The sequence below is a fragment of the Panulirus ornatus genome, chromosome 51 (assembly GCF_036320965.1).
Source record: "Panulirus ornatus isolate Po-2019 chromosome 51, ASM3632096v1, whole genome shotgun sequence".
Classification (NCBI taxonomy): Eukaryota; Metazoa; Arthropoda; class Malacostraca; order Decapoda; family Palinuridae; genus Panulirus; species Panulirus ornatus.
In genome coordinates this window covers 5,236,505-5,253,766 of record NC_092274.1, presented here as the reverse complement: position 1 = coordinate 5,253,766, position 17,262 = coordinate 5,236,505, and the positions used below count along the sequence as shown (strand labels likewise).

The 17,262-nt window shown below is 40.8% G+C and overlaps 2 protein-coding genes across 2 annotated transcripts in view; both read left to right on the top strand.

The window, feature by feature from the left end:
* Positions 1–6,652, top strand: part of LOC139764869 (uncharacterized) — a 128,109-nt gene extending 121,457 nt beyond the window's left edge. The window contains exons 9-12 of the mRNA XM_071691897.1: positions 250–376; positions 1,131–1,310; positions 3,188–3,329; positions 4,071–6,652. Coding sequence (XP_071547998.1) covers positions 250–376; positions 1,131–1,310; positions 3,188–3,329; positions 4,071–6,539 — 2,918 coding nt within the window. The 3' untranslated portion in view covers positions 6,540–6,652. The remainder of the gene's footprint in view (positions 1–249; positions 377–1,130; positions 1,311–3,187; positions 3,330–4,070) is intronic.
* Positions 6,653–16,998: 10,346 nt separating this feature from the next.
* Positions 16,999–17,262, top strand: part of LOC139764867 (rab proteins geranylgeranyltransferase component A 1-like) — a 32,605-nt gene continuing 32,341 nt past the window's right edge. The window contains 1 exon segment of the mRNA XM_071691896.1: positions 16,999–17,183. Within this exon segment, the coding sequence (XP_071547997.1) occupies positions 17,135–17,183 (49 nt within the window). The 5' untranslated portion in view covers positions 16,999–17,134.

The following is a 17,262-nucleotide window of genomic DNA, read 5'->3' as shown; positions in this document are numbered from 1 at the left end:
ACAGCTTCAGGGCTGCACTCCATTCAGGGACAAGGAAATAATGAACTGCTTTAGAGCAAGAAGTTCCTGATAATTTTGTGCTTTTATTTGTCCCTAGACAATGTTACAGCCTTGCTGAAGCTGACTTTTCACTCATGGGGGTAACCTTTTCCTGGTGGAGCCTGGTAACAACAACCACTTGTTGGCATAATTATTTTGTCTTTTTAACCAACTTCCTCTGTCCTATAACCTGTGGCCTTGTCTCCCTAGCCAACCAGTACAAGGTGATGGTCCATCATTCAGGAGGGCCTCCAGCCGACCCTGTTACCACCTATGGACGCCTTGACATCACCTTTGTGGCAGCTGGTGGCATTAATGAGACTCTTCAACTGACCCAGTGAGTTGTGGTATCTGATGATGCTTCTGGCAGAGGTACTGTTTGTGTTGGTGATATACAGGGACACTGAGGCTCTGTGGTAGATGGTGGTATGATACATGGTGAGGGTTCACTCTTTCTGGTAAAGTTATGTGAAATACTGCATATCTGGATGATATATGGTAATTGACTGTGCTTTGCAGTTAGGGCATAGGAAGCATGAAGGATGTACTTGGTATGTGGACAGACTGTGCTTTGCAGTTAGGGCATAGGAAGCATGAGGGATGTACTTGGTATGTGAACAAAGTGTAAGGATGGTTATAATATGGTATATAGTGGTCATACAAGGTAGGTGTCACAGGATATACCATAGTTTAGCATAGAGCAAGGTATGTGGTAGTGGTACATAGTATTTGGTGGGAGTGTATGGGAGATGCTGTTCATGCATAGTGCTTGTGTACAGTATACTGGGATAGCATGATACATTGTGGGAATACATAAGATACGATGCATGTTACATGGTACTTTATGATGGTGTATTTATTCCAGTATTATGGCACCATATGCCCATATGGTGTAGCATTTCTGTTTGCCCAATTACTGTGGTATTATTTACTAGTACTGCCTGCCCCAAATATACTTCCATATATGGCACTATATACCAGTGCCATATACCCAAGAGCTTTTGGATTATCTGCTTAATTTGTGTGGCATCTTTTGCATCAGTATTTTGGCATCACCTCTTAACCAAACTGACGCCTTCACAACTACTTAGGAGTGACGATACAGCCATGGAGGCAGGAAAGTTGACAGTGAGGATCATGGTGCCTCACCCAGCCCTGTCGGACCTGCAGGCCATCCAGCTTCGCTACACTGCTTACCAAGGCTGGATCTACTCTGGCTTCTCTCGCTGGGCCATCGACAAGATTTCCCTAATGGACAGTTTTGGCATAATGTAAGTGATCCTTGTTGTCTTCCCTGACATCATTATAGTTCTGTCTATACCCAACCTTCCAATGTAGATGCTATTTGAATAACATTGTAATATTTTTCTTTTGTTGTATGATCACCATGCAAACAAGGTGGAAATTAACAACCTAGCAGGAATTCATTAACATTTTGTCAGCAAAACTGAGGAAATGGAACATATGATCTGTACCTAAGAGGACCTAGTTAATATTGTCACTCAACCTAAGAAAAAAAAAAGACAATGGAAAGAGTACAGTGTTGAGCTGTGAAGATAATTCCTGTATTGATAAACAAATCCTATGAAAGCAGATTAAATGACTTGAATCTGTTCAGCTTAGAAGAGAGAAGGCTAAAAGGTGATCTAATGAAAGTATTCAGAATTATCAGAGGCTTTGATAATCTTGATGTATCAAATTACTTAAGACTTGATTCATCTTATATTGCTAGTAATGGATGCAAACTCATGGGCAGACGTTTTATCTAGAATAAGAACCTTTTCTTCAACAGGATTGTTACCATATGGAACTATTTGCCAATTAGGGATGTTGAAAGCAGTACTGTAGATATATTTAAGAATGCACTTGATGAATACTTCACCCCAAGTCCACGTGTTACATTACTTCTCCTCTTTAGTCACAGTGACAGTTTGCAGGTTATTCTGTTTGAATTATATGTATGCCTTCTAACGTTTACTACACTTACCTGTGAGTTTATGATATCTTCTACTATCACAAATTGCTTTTAAAGGACCCAATGGTCTTTTGCTGTTTGACTTCCTTTGCATTCCCCTGTTTTCCTTAGTAAGAGAGGTTGAATGGACTCAAACTTTACAACCTAATAAGAAGAGAAAGATGCATGATAAGCTATATAAGGGAGGAAATTGAAAGCATCAAGAACAATGTTGTATGCTTAGAAGTGTCTCAACAAGGAAGGAACAGAATTTTAAGTTTGCAGTAATATCTTGGAATTTACCAAAAAGATGTCAAAAAAAAAAAACTACAGGAAAGGTGTAAAGACTATTTATTGTACTACCAAAAAAAATAGAAATAAGTATAAAATCATTACAAAAACATTTTTAAAGAAAACTTGTTATGTAAATGAAGTCAGTAGATGAACCAAGGATTGACAATAGCGTAGATGAGCATTGAGTGTAGAGACAGGGAGAAATAATGTCATTCACTTAGCAAGGCATGCAGTGCTTTGTGTTAGCTCTGCTTACTGGCAAAATCCTTGTGGAGGTACTCATAAGTAATAAGTACAGTATGCTATTTATGTGTATCTCAGCAAGAAAGAAAAACTGTAATTAAGTCTTTAGTATTACCTTGGACTATGCTTAAAAGCATCAAACAAAAGCTTATGAGAGCTCAAAATGAAAGATATATTGATGAGTGATCTAAAGAAATCTGATGGAAGTGATTCACATACAATCAAAAGAACCCTTGACAATTGGCTGAAAGCATATCAGATTAATCTAGGACTAATACTTACATAGTGTGCATGGCAACAAAGAAAAACTATTATTAATCAAGCAAGATATGGGTTTACCAGCCCTGCCTAAAAGCAAAACCTCATAATAAACACTTGTAGGTACTCTCTCTCTATTTTGACTTCATGTCTCCCATGGACCATTGGCTTCTACACTTGACCCTACATGCAACCCTCAGAGCACCTTCATGTAATTCTATGTGTCCTTCTTTAAGACCTCTGAACTTAATGCATGTCCCTTCAAGTTAAGCTCATACCTCACCTTACCTCATTAATGTACCTCATCTTACCTTCCCTTTTCTTGCATATTCATATTCATACCTCTTTATCACTATATCGTGACAGCATATTAGTTCACTAACTGAGGCCATTCTGTAGGTTGTCATTCTGCCATCGTGGAACAACATTAGTGTCAGGCAAGACCATCCACTTAACTCTACTTCCTGTTGACTGCTTGGTGAGGGATATACCTGTTGTCACAGGCCCCAACCCCCACCAGTTTCTTGATCCCCTCAATGAGGTAAGTTATCAAAATATATTTAACTTCTGTATTGTTTTTACTTGTATCTCACAGTCAGAAAAAGTAATGCCTCATCTCTTTCAACTTCATATCTGAATGGTACATGATGTTCAGAGCTTTTTACTTGACATATTGTATTTTTAAGGTCAGGGGTCAGTCAGAAATTATCATGAATAAGCACCATCGATTTGTACATTCTAGCACAAATCACATTATATTATCATATAACCCCAAAATTCCTTCTCTGGGCACTCCTATAGCTCCAAGGCTGTGCTACAATTAGTAGCAGGGAGAGGATAGACTCCTTTGCAGTGAGAAGCTCTTTGATGAATAGAGTCACCCCCTTTCTTAATAAATTCTACTGCAATACCATCCAAACCTGTGGCCTTGCTGGATTTCATCTTCTGCAAAGCCGTCACTGCCTCTTCTCTCTTAACCAAACCATTCTCTCTCACTTTGCACACCATCCCGACCAAAACACCCTACATCTGCCACTATATCATCAAACACATTCAACAAACCTTCAAAATACTCATTCCATCTCCTTCTCACTTAGTCACTACCTGCTATTACTCGCCCCTTCACTGATATTCCCATTTGTTCTCTTGTCTTATGCATGCTTATCCTGTGACTTCAGACAGGAACTTGTACTCACCAGCCTCAGATGCACATTATAAATTCTTGTTTATGTTCTTTTTTCTGGTTTTGTGCTTCTACTAAAATGTACTTTTTTCTTCACAGGAAAGTGAAAATGAGGTGCAACAGACAACTTCACTCCAGCTAGCTGTAGTCCCTCATGTCAAACCTACCCATAATATCACTGTCCATCATAGCCCATTTAATCTCACTGAGCCCATCCCAAAGCCCATGTTAACCCCTATGGATGCCCATAACAGCATGCTGTCACCTCACCAAGGTCATGTACTACTGCCCATCACCCTGAATGTTCCTTCAGACCAGAAAGAAATTTCTCAAGATTTCCATAATATCTCAATCCTGAAGCCCCTCCATCCACCCCATATCATCTTCACCAAGCTGCCCAGCAAACGGCCCTCCATACAGCAGAGTGTATCCGGAGACATAGTGACATCACCAGCTTCACCTCCTGAGTCTGTGGACAGAGATGTAGCCACAAGTAGTGAAGAACCTGTGAATGTCATCCCAGCACCAGACTTGGCCACCTTCCCATCACCCAAAAACTTTACAAACTGGCCTTCAGTGCCACACAGACCAATGGGCAGTGTACCCACACCTGTGAATGTATACACACCAGAAAATGGACAAGCATCCAATGGTGCTGAAATATTAATGCACTTGCACAGTACCACATCTGTACCTATACTTGCAGACCACAATTTTACACAAGATCATCCCTTGCATGTGAACAGACCCCATTTTACCACTCAGCATTCATCCCCTACCCTGGAAGAATCCATGCCTCCTACTGCTGCTTTCCCTACTCCTGCTAATCCTACTATCAGTGCAACATCTGTCAGTACAGATGCTATGGAAAAAATTTTGCCCACTCAAATGAAAAATGTTATGAATGACACTCATCTGGACAGTGACATTGTGGAAAACTCCACCAGTAACATAAAAATCATGGTAAATGACCACACAGTTCACTCTCTTCCTGGTAGCACCAGCAGCCTGCCCAGTCCTGTGGGGTCGGTCTTTCCACCATTTTCTCCACCACAAACACCAGAGTCCAAATCTGTTCAGTCTGGATCTGTCAGTCATGTCTCATCACCTACAACTGTGGCATCCACATCACCGACCACACCCACCAGCAGGCTACATCATCCAGCAGCCACACAGTTTGGTCATTCCATAGGTGATAAAATGGATGCTGTTCCTCCAGTGCAGCTAAGAAGGCCACCTAACTTTCATCATTACCAGCCTCCAGCACCTACAAGGGAGGTATCCTACATTCAGACTGGGATCAACAACCAAGTTCCGATGGTCTTGAACACCAACAGTCTCATAGATGGGGAAGTTCCTGACAGGGACCGTGCCCGTGCCCTCACACTGGGTTCCATACCCATCAACTCTGTGAACCCTCAACGTGCTGGGAATGGCAGGGAGGGACAACCCTCTCTCCCAGTATCTCCTACAATATACTCTAGTGCTCCTTCTCAGACATCAATTTCTCATGCAGGTGACGCAGCTCAAAGAGTGCCCTTCCATCAACCATCCCCCCAAAGAACATTTCCACACGATATTGACACTCCTTCACAACCTCACTCTCATTATGTATACACATATCATGAGGATTCTCAGCCTCATGGAGTGGAGACTGTTTTTAGGCCTGTTGAAACTCTTCCTCACAAACTTTCAGCCCCCACTGAGACACATCAGAGATCCCCATCACCTTCAGAGCCTCAGCCCAGACCTCTAACACCTCATGATGCCCAAGTTAGGCCACCAGTAGCCCAGGCTGAAGTGCACACAGCTTTTGCAAATAACCCACAACAGCATCCTGCAGGTCCTAGTCATCCACCTGAGACTATTATAGGCCATGGAAGAGCACCGCAGCCTATCCTTTCCTCACATAGCCAGGAACCTTGGCAGCTTAAGCAATCACAGAAACATCAGGGTATCCAGTTGGACCATGAGCAAGATGAAGGTCAAAACTATAAACATCAGGCGTCTAATGGTCAAGCAGAAGCAACGTCTCATTCACAGCACCAACAGCATCACTCTGAGAACCAGTATCACTACTATCACTCACAGCATCAGGAGCATCACCCACAGCAACAGTATCACACACAACACCAAGAGCAACATCATGCATGGCAACAACAGCATCACAGAAGATCACAACAAGTAAAACAACCATCAGAAAAAGTTTCCATGACTGTGTCTGTTGGGAATGTGACCAGAATTAATTTGGAGGGAGTACCCAGTAGATCCCCAAGGCCAGTCCCTGCTCCTTCTCCATTTTATGTCCAACTGCTTCCTCCGTCCTTCAGTCACTTACCTCATCTGGAGACCTTTTCCCTACCCCGGGACTCCAGGAAATCCCAAGATCCTCCCAATAGGAAACGTGGGGGCATGAATGGTCGGGCAAATAGAGGACGAAGCTTATCAGTGCCTGCCCCTGGAGGACGAGCAGCCGTGTTTACTCCCCTGGTGTTGCAGCTGCAGGATGACCACAGGGGAAGGTATATCCCTCTCAGATACATTCATGAAACTCCTTTGCTTACTTAGACTATAAAGTTTGCTTTTCTTTTCTTTTCTATAATTGATCTACTTTCAGGAAAAAAAATCTCTTGTTTCTGTTGATGAAATGGAACTCTCAGGCATATAGGATCAGCATTTGTTGTGTTTTTTTTTTTTTTTTTTTTTTTTTTATACTTTGTCGCTGTCTCCCGCGTTTGCGAGGTAGCGCAAGGAAACAGACGAAAGAAATGGCCCAACCCCCCCCCATACACATGTACATACACACGTCCACACACGCAAATATACATACCTACACAGCTTTCCATGGTTTACCCCAGACGCTTCACATGCCTTGCTTCAATCCACTGACAGCACGTCAACCCCTGTATACCACATGACTCCAATTCACTCTATTTCTTGCCCTCCTTTCACCCTCCTGCATGTTCAGGCCCCGATCACACAAAATCTTTTTCACTCCATCTTTCCACCTCCAATTTGGTCTCCCTCTTCTCCTCGTTCCCTCCACCTCCGACACATATATCCTCTTGGTCAATCTCTCCTCACTCATTCTCTCCATGTGCCCAAACCATTTCAAAACACCCTCTTCTGCTCTCTCGACCACGCTCTTTTTATTTCCACACATCTCTCTTACCCTTACGTTACTTACTCGATCAAACCACCTCACACCACACATTGTCCTCAAACATCTCATTTCCAGCACATCCATCCTCCTGCGCACATCTCTATCCATAGCCCACGCCTCGCAACCATACAGCATTGTTGGAACCACTATTCCCTCAAACATACCCATTTTTGCTTTCCGAGATAATGTTCTCGACTTCCACACATTTTTCAAGGCTCCCAAAATTTTCGCCCCCTCCCCCACCCTATGATCCACTTCCGCTTCCATGGTTCCATCCGCTGACAGATCCACTCCCAGATATCTAAAACACTTCACTTCCTCCAGTTTTTCTCCATTCAAACTCACCTCCCAATTGACTTGACCCTCACCCCTACTGTACCTAACAACCTTGCTCTTATTCACATTTACTCTCAACTTTCTTCTTCCACACACTTTACCAAACTCAGTCACCAGCTTCTGCAGTTTCTCACATGAATCAGCCACCAGCGCTGTATCATCAGCGAACAACAATTGACTCACTTCCCAAGCTCTCTCATCCCCAACAGACTTCATACTTGCCCCTCTTTCCAGGACTCTTGCATTTACCTCCCTTACAACCCCATCCATAAACAAATTAAACAACCATGGAGACATCACACACCCCTGCCGCAAACCTACATTCACTGAGAACCAATCACTTTCCTCTCTTCCTACACGTACACATGCCTTACATCCTCGATAAAAACTTTTCACTGCTTCTAACAACTTGCCTCCCACACCATATATTCTTAATACCTTCCACAGAGCATCTCTATCAACTCTATCATATGCCTTCTCCAGATCCATAAATGCTACATACAAATCCATTTGCTTTTCTAAGTATTTCTCACATACATTCTTCAAAGCAAACACCTGATCCACACATCCTCTACCACTTCTGAAACCGCACTGCTCTTCCCCAATCTGATGCTCTGTACATGCCTTCACCCTCTCAATCAATACCCTCCCATATAATTTACCAGGAATACTCAACAAACTTATACCTCTGTAATTTGAGCACTCACTCTTTTCCCCTTTGCCTTTGTACAATGGCACTATGCACGCATTCCGCCAATCCTCAGGCACCTCACCATGAGTCATACATACATTAAATAACCTTACCAACCAGTCAACAATACAGTCACCCCCTTTCTTAATAAATTCCACTGCAATACCATCCAAACCCGCTGCCTTGCCGGCTTTCATCTTCCGCAAAGCTTTTACTACCTCTTCTCTGTTTACCAAATCATTTTCCCTAACCCTCTCACTTTGCACACCACCTCGACCAAAACACCCTATATCTGCCACTCTGTCATCAGACACATTCAACAAACCTTCAAAATACTCATTCCATCTCCTTCTCACATCACCGCTACTTGTTATCACCTCCCCATTTACGCCCTTCACTTTGTTGTGTTATCACAGCAAAAGTGTTCTAGGAGTTTGAATAAACATTATACTTAAGTTGTTGGCGCTGTACTTTAACTCAAAGAGCATATTCATTTTCTGAATTCTTATTAAGCACATTTATACTAGTGCTTTAAAATGGAACCAATGTATTCCATGAAAATGAGATTTAGAATTCTAAATATCATAAAATTATGAATATCACAAAAGTACTATGGCCTTTTTGTTAACAGGCTTACAGATACGTATTTTGATATTTGATACTTGGGAGTACAATTATTCCATCAGATATTATGGAATATTGATTATTTTGTTGTGTGGATGTCTCCACATAGTGGAATGTAGGGAGGCAAAATCAAGATGGTGCTTTTTATTCTTCATTTCAAGGCAATATGAGGGATGTGTTCAGTCTAATCATTCTCTTCTTTGCATAGGTTCTCAGTTTTTTCAGTTCCATATTAGGGCATAATTCTTTTCCTTCACTGAGTATTGGGAAGACTACATAATTTATTATATATTTTTTCTTTAGCCTCCCTAAGTCCTGTTTTTCTCTCTGTGATACTTATTATGTCAGCCTATGGCAATAATGTTGAATTTTCAGTAATGGTGTCACCACTGCTGGTTAGTGGTGACCTTCGGATTTTGTATTTTCATTCCAAGCAAAAACAAGGCTTTCTAACTGTTAACAGCAGCCTTGAAGGATGCTGAACATTTAATCAGATTAGGGCCAGTTCTGGTATGAATAGCTGGAAAGAGACAATATAATTTTGATTATATATATATATATATATATATATATATATATATATATATAATCAACAAAAGGTTCATGTTGCCAGACCTGGAGTTTGGCAACTGAAAAAGTGGGAGTTGACACTGTGCACAGTATATGAGTGGCAAAGTTAAACCCTCCTTCTTTTATTAATATCTAATAATCTTATTTTTATAAGATGGCCCATGAAGGATTTTTGTTAAACAATGACAAATTTTGCTACTTTAACATGCTTTCCTTTATTTATTTTTTATCATCTCTCCAGAGGGTGAAGGAGGAGCTTGGTCCTATTTAAGTATGAACAAGCTCTTTAGTTTTGTGGTACACTCATATATACACAAACAAACACACAGCATATGCAAATGTAAGTCTCACTCCCTTTACTGTACACAGATAATTAAACAGAAGAGTAAATGTATAGGTTGAAGAGACAGGGGAACATGAGCGTAAAATTCTGTCCCTGAACATATGAATAACAATCACCCAGTTGTCTCACACTTCATAATTCACAGATTAAGATATCAGCATTGTTGTGGCTAGCTTTTTCTTATGGCCCCATAATCATTGTGAACCTCTTAATAGATCTTCATCTAGGTACTGAATTTTGTAGGTTTTGTCAGGATCCTCAGAAGCCAGCCTTAAATTCAGCTGAAGTTTTGAGATCAGAGCAAAGGAAAATGTGAACTCATGATTAAAAACAGGCATGTGGCATCCTTATTAAACTCATGTGGCCATTTCATTATCAGAGAGCCCACAGGTTGTAGCTAGATGGGTTATTTGGAGCTGTGTGAAGCAGTAACACAATGCAGGGCAATGCAGCAATACAACATGTATATATTAAGTTGTTCAGTACACAGTAATACAATATTAAGTTATACAGTACACAGGTCAGGAATATGGTAAAAAGTTGTTCAGACACAACATTACAGAACAGACCTTAGTGGAACAGCACAGTAATACAGTACATAGTGAAATCTATATGCAGTACATTAATACAGTACATTGTGTGTGCACACATCTATCTGTCAGTATCTGGAGAGAACTTGGTGTAACCTGTTTAGGTTTCCAAGCTGTACCTGCCAACAGGATCCTTAGTGGGTTGTTAAATCAATTTATATTTTCTTATATACCCAGATTTTGCCATAACAGTGTCTCCTGTTGTATTCCAGGAAGGCTCTAGATTTTACTTTATGTATTTATTAAACATAAACTCAGATAAGTTCTATCATACTTAACCTTATTTATGACTTATTAGAAATTATATTCCATGTATTCTCATCTGGTGAAGATGGTTGAGGAATACCTTCCTATCCTTTAATTTATTTTTATTACCATCCTTGTTATAGATCTATTTTATTATTTATCTCTGACATAACTATTTTTAGTATAAATCTTCCTCTTCCATCATATGTTACCATTTTTTTGATAGAATCTTTACTTCTTATTATCTATTTATGTCTATTATCATTATTATCATTCTTTATATTCCATCTTATATCTGCACCATTACTATTGTTTTAACTCTTTGCACAACATTATTTATCCTTAACAAGAATGTTCCATTTTAGGAATATATCTTCCATTTGTATCAAGCTTGAATATTTCTTGATAGGAATATTTCTAAGCCATTTATGTATCGGTGCTCTTAATATTTCTGTCTCATTTATTTATCTTTCAACCGAGTGCTTCTTTTCAGGAACATTTTCATTGCAGATGATTTTAGCCTGAAATTTTGTTTGGGAGTATTTTTACTTCATGTATTTATCTTCAACCTAAATGTTTCTTGTTTATAAAATCTTTCATTTCTGGTATTTATCTCTAGCTTGAATATTTCTGTTTAGGAATATTTATTATTTCATTTATTTAACTTTAGCTTGAGCATTTCTTTAAAGAATATTTCTATTCCATTTATTTATCTTTAGCTTAAATGTTTTTCCTTATGAATAATTTTATTCCATTTATTTATTTTGGTTGGTGTTATAGCCTAGGACGCTTAGTGTAATATTTATTGATAATAGTAATTAGTCACCAAAGCTGTGTAGTTGGCATCTGGAATGTCACTACATATCTGCAGCCATATTATAATTATTAGAAATTATATTGGAGTGATATTAGATTTTTATATAACTGGGAAATTCAACAAATTAGTCCTTTTTATATTAATTACTCCAAACATCCAAGCTGATGTGACTTTCTAAAATCACTAGTAGATGGGTACAATAAAGCCATCACAGAAAAACTGAATTTTTATTAATCTTGGTTCCTTAAAAGCAAACATTGAATGGGAGTTTTGAAATAGGATGTGCAGGATGCATGTGGCTATTTCCCACAGTATCTGTGTGAGGACTGGCTACTTGAACATTGACTATTATGATACCCATTTTTGTCAAGCATATCTTTGTCTCACATTACCATCTTCTAACACTCCTTCACATATGGCAGGAGTGTTAGGAGATGGTATGTGAGACTGAAAGTAATGTATTCAAATGTGAATCAGTTAATAGTCAGTGGTAAAGAGGTTGAATTCAAGGATTGTCTAAGGGAAAGTACACCTGATATTATTGGAATCATGGAAATAAACCTTACCAAAGCATTAAGCTCTCACCTGTTCTGTTTAGAGGGGTACATGATAACAAGAAAGGACAGAGAAGGTAAAACATAAGGAAGAATGAAAGAGAGCCATTAGTTTTAAGAAATAATGGAGGCTGACCCATTCAGACAATACATAATGAGAATAGTATATCTAAGGAAGAAGAGAATTGTGGTGTTATTAATATATAATCCACTAAAGAATTGCAACGAACTGTAATGCATATACAATAATAAAAGAAGGAAAAATCAGGATGGTACATGAAGTAGTAAAACTCACTTTTTAGTGATGATAAACTACTACAAATGGGGGATTTCAATTATTAAGAGATAGACTGGGCGAATTTGGATTCTCATGGTGATAAGAGTCATGGAGACACAAGTTTTCAGTGTATACAAGAACATTTCCTGCACCAGCATATCATGGACCAAACTAGGATGAGAGGAAGGGACACACCATTATTACTGGACCTTATCTTCACTCATACTAGCAGGAATATTGAGAACGTTATGTATGAATATGTGGTAAAAGAGGGCAAATAAAAGAGCAGATGTAATCTAAAAAATAAAGAGGAGATAGAGTTGTTGCAACTACACAAATCTCAATAATTTCTACTGTAATGTAGTTGGGAAATGGAATTTGTTTGCCAAGAACGAGGGCGTTCTGTTCAGAGGTTCTGCGAAATTTACAGTGAGGAAGTAGTCATGGGCACCTCAAGCCTCTAATACAGAGAGAGATAAGAAAGGGGAATGAATAGTTTAATGAAAGACGTCATATAACAAAGGGCTTGGAAATGGGCAGTGGCAAAGATACAGACAGCACTCTAGCGAGCTGGCACTGGCGTGGTATAAGAGCACAAAACTATTAGCCGGTTAAGAAAAGACGAATAAAGAAACTATGAAAAGAATACTGTGGAAAAGGAAGCTGAAAAACCAGAACTATTCCATAAATTTCAGCAAGAGCCACTTGTCAGTTGAGGAGGAGCTAATCAGAGTAAGGAATTTAAGGGAAATATTATAAAGGATTATATAAGATATAAGAGGAACTGAATAGCTAGTTCAAAAATGTTGTCACAGTGGAAGACACTATGGCCCCAACACCAACGAAATGGAAGGGGGGATATCTAGAAAAGATATTAACAACACTAGGTCTTGACTTATACTACAATCATACTCCTGATGAAATTTCATCATATGTGCTAAAGAGGAGTACAGATACTCTTGATATACTACTAGAATTACTATTCAAGACATTAGGAGAGAGGCATAGTGCAATGGGAAGTGAAAAGGGCAAATATAAGAAGGGAAACTGGGGACATGCACTACTCTAACTAATGAGAGTGGTGTGTAAGCTCTGGAAAAGATTATTGGAAAGGAAATTGATGAATTCCTGCAGAGAAGAAATTTCTGAAGTGAGAGATAGCATGGTTTTAGGGAAAGGTCATGTGTAACTAACCTATTACAGTTTTACGAGAGAAAGAGCTCAATCCTGGTTAAAAGAACGCACCCACAACACTTACTGGAACCAGATTTGCTGGATCATTCACACTTAAAATGATACTGCAAACTACATTAAACAGAGCACCCAGAACAATCACATACTGTCTACCAGTCACATGCATCAGCATCTATACAAAGACATGAAGATTCTGCCAAACATAATCCCATCTCCATAACCTTAAACCCCCGGAAGCATGAGGCCCCATGTGACAAATATTACGATATTTTGTTTAAAAGAAGTTGATAGGCGAACTCTGACATTATATGATTCAAGAGCAATCTCCCTCTGATTAAACTTGCCACTCATCCTTGCAACACGCAAAATATAGTAGTCACCCTCACCCATTCTCTCTCTCTCTCTCTCACCATCATGCATCCTTCCTCACACGTCATGACTGCCACACTGACCCACTTTCGCTCCTCACAACACACATTTTCCCTCACTCTCAGGTCTGTTATGGTCTTCTCTATATGTTTTAGTTTACAATTCTTTTCTCATTTTTCCATAAATATGCGTACATACTACGATGTTATATACCAATATTTTTTTGTCTTCATCTATGTTCACGGATACAGAGATAGATTGATTATCAACAAGCTGATCCTCAGCCATTCTAAAAAACACAATGCAAATTGTAAAAGTTATTAAAAAGAATATGAAGGATTTCTGGTGAAGACAATAACTAAGGAAGTCATGTTATAGAGTTCGGGAATCTTTGCTTCAAGTGAAACTCAGAGAAAGCTACTCCCAGGCCAGCCAGGATGGTGGTGTAACGAGAACTTTAAAAAGAACACAATAAAACGGCTAATTTAGCTTACACAAGCTTTAGAAAGAGTATGATAGATTTGGATAGAAATTCAGGTGAACATGCGTCTCGAAAATCATTATCTGCAAGATGTTGTCGAGTTTATTAGTTCAAAATATACATGATAATGGTTTTAGATGTGATAAATTACCTCGTCATTTTGCCAATTATCCGGCACCAGTGGCTCAAATGCTGTATTACCGATTAGTTTATTTAAATATGCTTCATTGACGAGTTGAACGACTTCTTTTATTAGAGAAAAGTGTTTGCAAATATCGAGTGAATGGGGGGGCGAGGGGCCCAAAGCTCCCCCGTCGTCCTCCATCTTGGATACGCCCCTGTATCAAAATCCATTGAGGTGGTGAGGGAACCCCAGGTGGGTCTGGGGATAACCCCCCCCCCTGTGTGGGGGGGTTGGGAGGGAGCCACTAGTTGGGGTTGGGGTTGGGGGGGAACACGAACCACCCCACCCTAACGATCGCCATCGTCTGAGTCTAGCTTAACAAAAGCAAACTGTTGCAACTTACCTGACCACAAGCAGGGGGTCTGGGCTCCGTCCCAACCCCAACCCCCCAACCCCAAGGTAACCCAAGATTTCTTTAAGGTAACGACAGCCTACCTTATCTAACCCTCTTCTACCTTTACCTTACCTAACCTTACCCTACCTCAGGGGGGAATAACATCAAGTTAACGTTATCTCATCGTGACAGTAAGCAAACTCAACGTAATCGTAGCCTAACTTAATGTAACCTCACCCTACCCAACGTAAACCCCAGCCCACCCAACGTAAACCCCACCCTACCCAACGTAAACCCCAGCCCACCCAACGTAAACCTCACCCTACCCAACGTAAACCCCACCCTACCCAACGTAAACCCCACCCTACCCAAACGTAAACCCCAGCCCACCCAACGTAACCCCAGCCCACCCAACGTAATACCTCACCCTAACCGCAACGTAAACCCCACCCTACCCAACGTAAACTCACCCTACCCAACGTAAACCCCAGCCCCACCCACGTAACCCCCAGCCTACCCACGAAAACCCCAGCCCACCCACGTCAAACCCCAGCCCCACCCAACGTATAACCCCAGCCCACCCAACGTAAACCCCAAGCCCACCAACGTAATTCCAGCCCACCCAACGTAAACCCCACCCTACCCAACGTAAACCCCAGCCCACCCACTACCCAGCCCACCCAACGTAATCCAGCCCACCCAACGTAAACCCCACCCTACCCAACGTAAACCCCAGCCCACCCAACGTAAACCCCAGCCCACCCAACGTAATTCCAGCCAACTCAACGTAAACCCCAGCCTACCCAACGTAATTCCAGCCAACTCAACGTAAACCCCAGCCCACCCAACGTAAACCCAGCCCACCCAACGTAATTCCAGCCAACTCAACGTAAACCCCACCCTACCCAACGTAATTCCAGCCAACTCAACGTAAACCCCAGCCTACCCAACGTAATTCCAGCCAACTCAACGTAAACCCCACCCTACCCAACGTAATTCCAGCCAACTCAACGTAAACCCCACCCTACCCAACGTAATTCCAGCCAACTCAACGTAAACCCCAGCCTACCCAACGTAATTCCAGCCAACTCAACGTAAACCCCACCCTACCCAACGTAAACCCCAGCCTACCCAACGTAAACCCCAGCCTACCCAACGTAAACCCCAGCCTACCCAACGTAAACCCCAGCCCACCCAACGTAAACCCCAGTCTACCCAACGTAGCCTTAGCCTACCTAAAGTAACTCTAGCCTACCATGATGTAACCTCAGCCTACCCAACGTAAACCCCAGCCTACCCAACGTAAACCCCAGCCCACCCAACGTAAACCCCAGCCTACCCAACGTAAACCCCAGCCTACCCAACGTAAACCTCACCCTACCCAACGTAAACCTCACCCTACCCAACGTAAACCTCACCCTACCCAACGTAAACCCCAGCCCACCCAACGTAAACCCCAGCCTACCCAACGTAGCCTTAGCCTACCTAAAGTAACTCTAGCCTACCATGATGTAACCTCAGCCTACCCAACGAACCTTAAGCCAAATTAATGTAATCCCAGTTTACCCAAAGTAACCAGTTCACCAGTCGTAATCCTCACATACCTTAATGTAACTAAGCAAGGGCAGGTGCAATACTATTTAGATAAACCAGTTAAGTAAAGAAATATTTACCCCAAAATATATATACGAAGAACAATTGATGAAATATCTATTCTCAACAAATTCAGTAAAATCCATTGGAAGGAAGACAGCTTAAAAACCATCACAGCTTCCTGGAAATTATAAAACAGACTTGGGGATACCACTTAATCATTAGTGATGACACAGTAGAGGAGCATATGTTACACCATTGACAGGTACACACACTGATCCTGGAAATATCACAAACCCAAAGAATAATGTAAAATAAATCTTGAAGTAATACAACTAAGTAGCATAAAGAATGGCCGATTATGTATGAAAAAAGAAATATATATATATATATATATATATATATATATATATATATATATATATATATATATATATATATATATATATATATATATACATATATATATATATATATATATTATGCGTGTAGCAGGAAGTGAATTAAGTAAATGTATGTAGAGAATTATTCAAATACCTTGAATATTACAGACCCCGAAACTACTTTACTCCTGCCATCTGGTGGTTGAAGTTGTCACTAGATCGTTGCCAGGCGTCGCTGGAGGAGTTTCCTTGCTGGTAGTGGCGGAGTCTCTCTCCCGGGTAGAGGAGAGCTGCTGTTGTCATCACAACACAAGCTGGAAACGCCCAGAAGCCAGACACATATTTCCTGAAGAAAAAAGAGACATCAGAGGTGTTGAAAGGAAGGAGTTTCAGCAGTAGAAAGAGCAGGACAGAATGGAGGCGGAATTGCCCAAGGAATTTGATGTGATAGTGGTGGGGACAGGTGAGTGAAGGGTCATGCGCCAGCAGACAGCTATGGTCGGCCGCATCTGTCATCTTGGGGGAAGATATTTCACTCACCT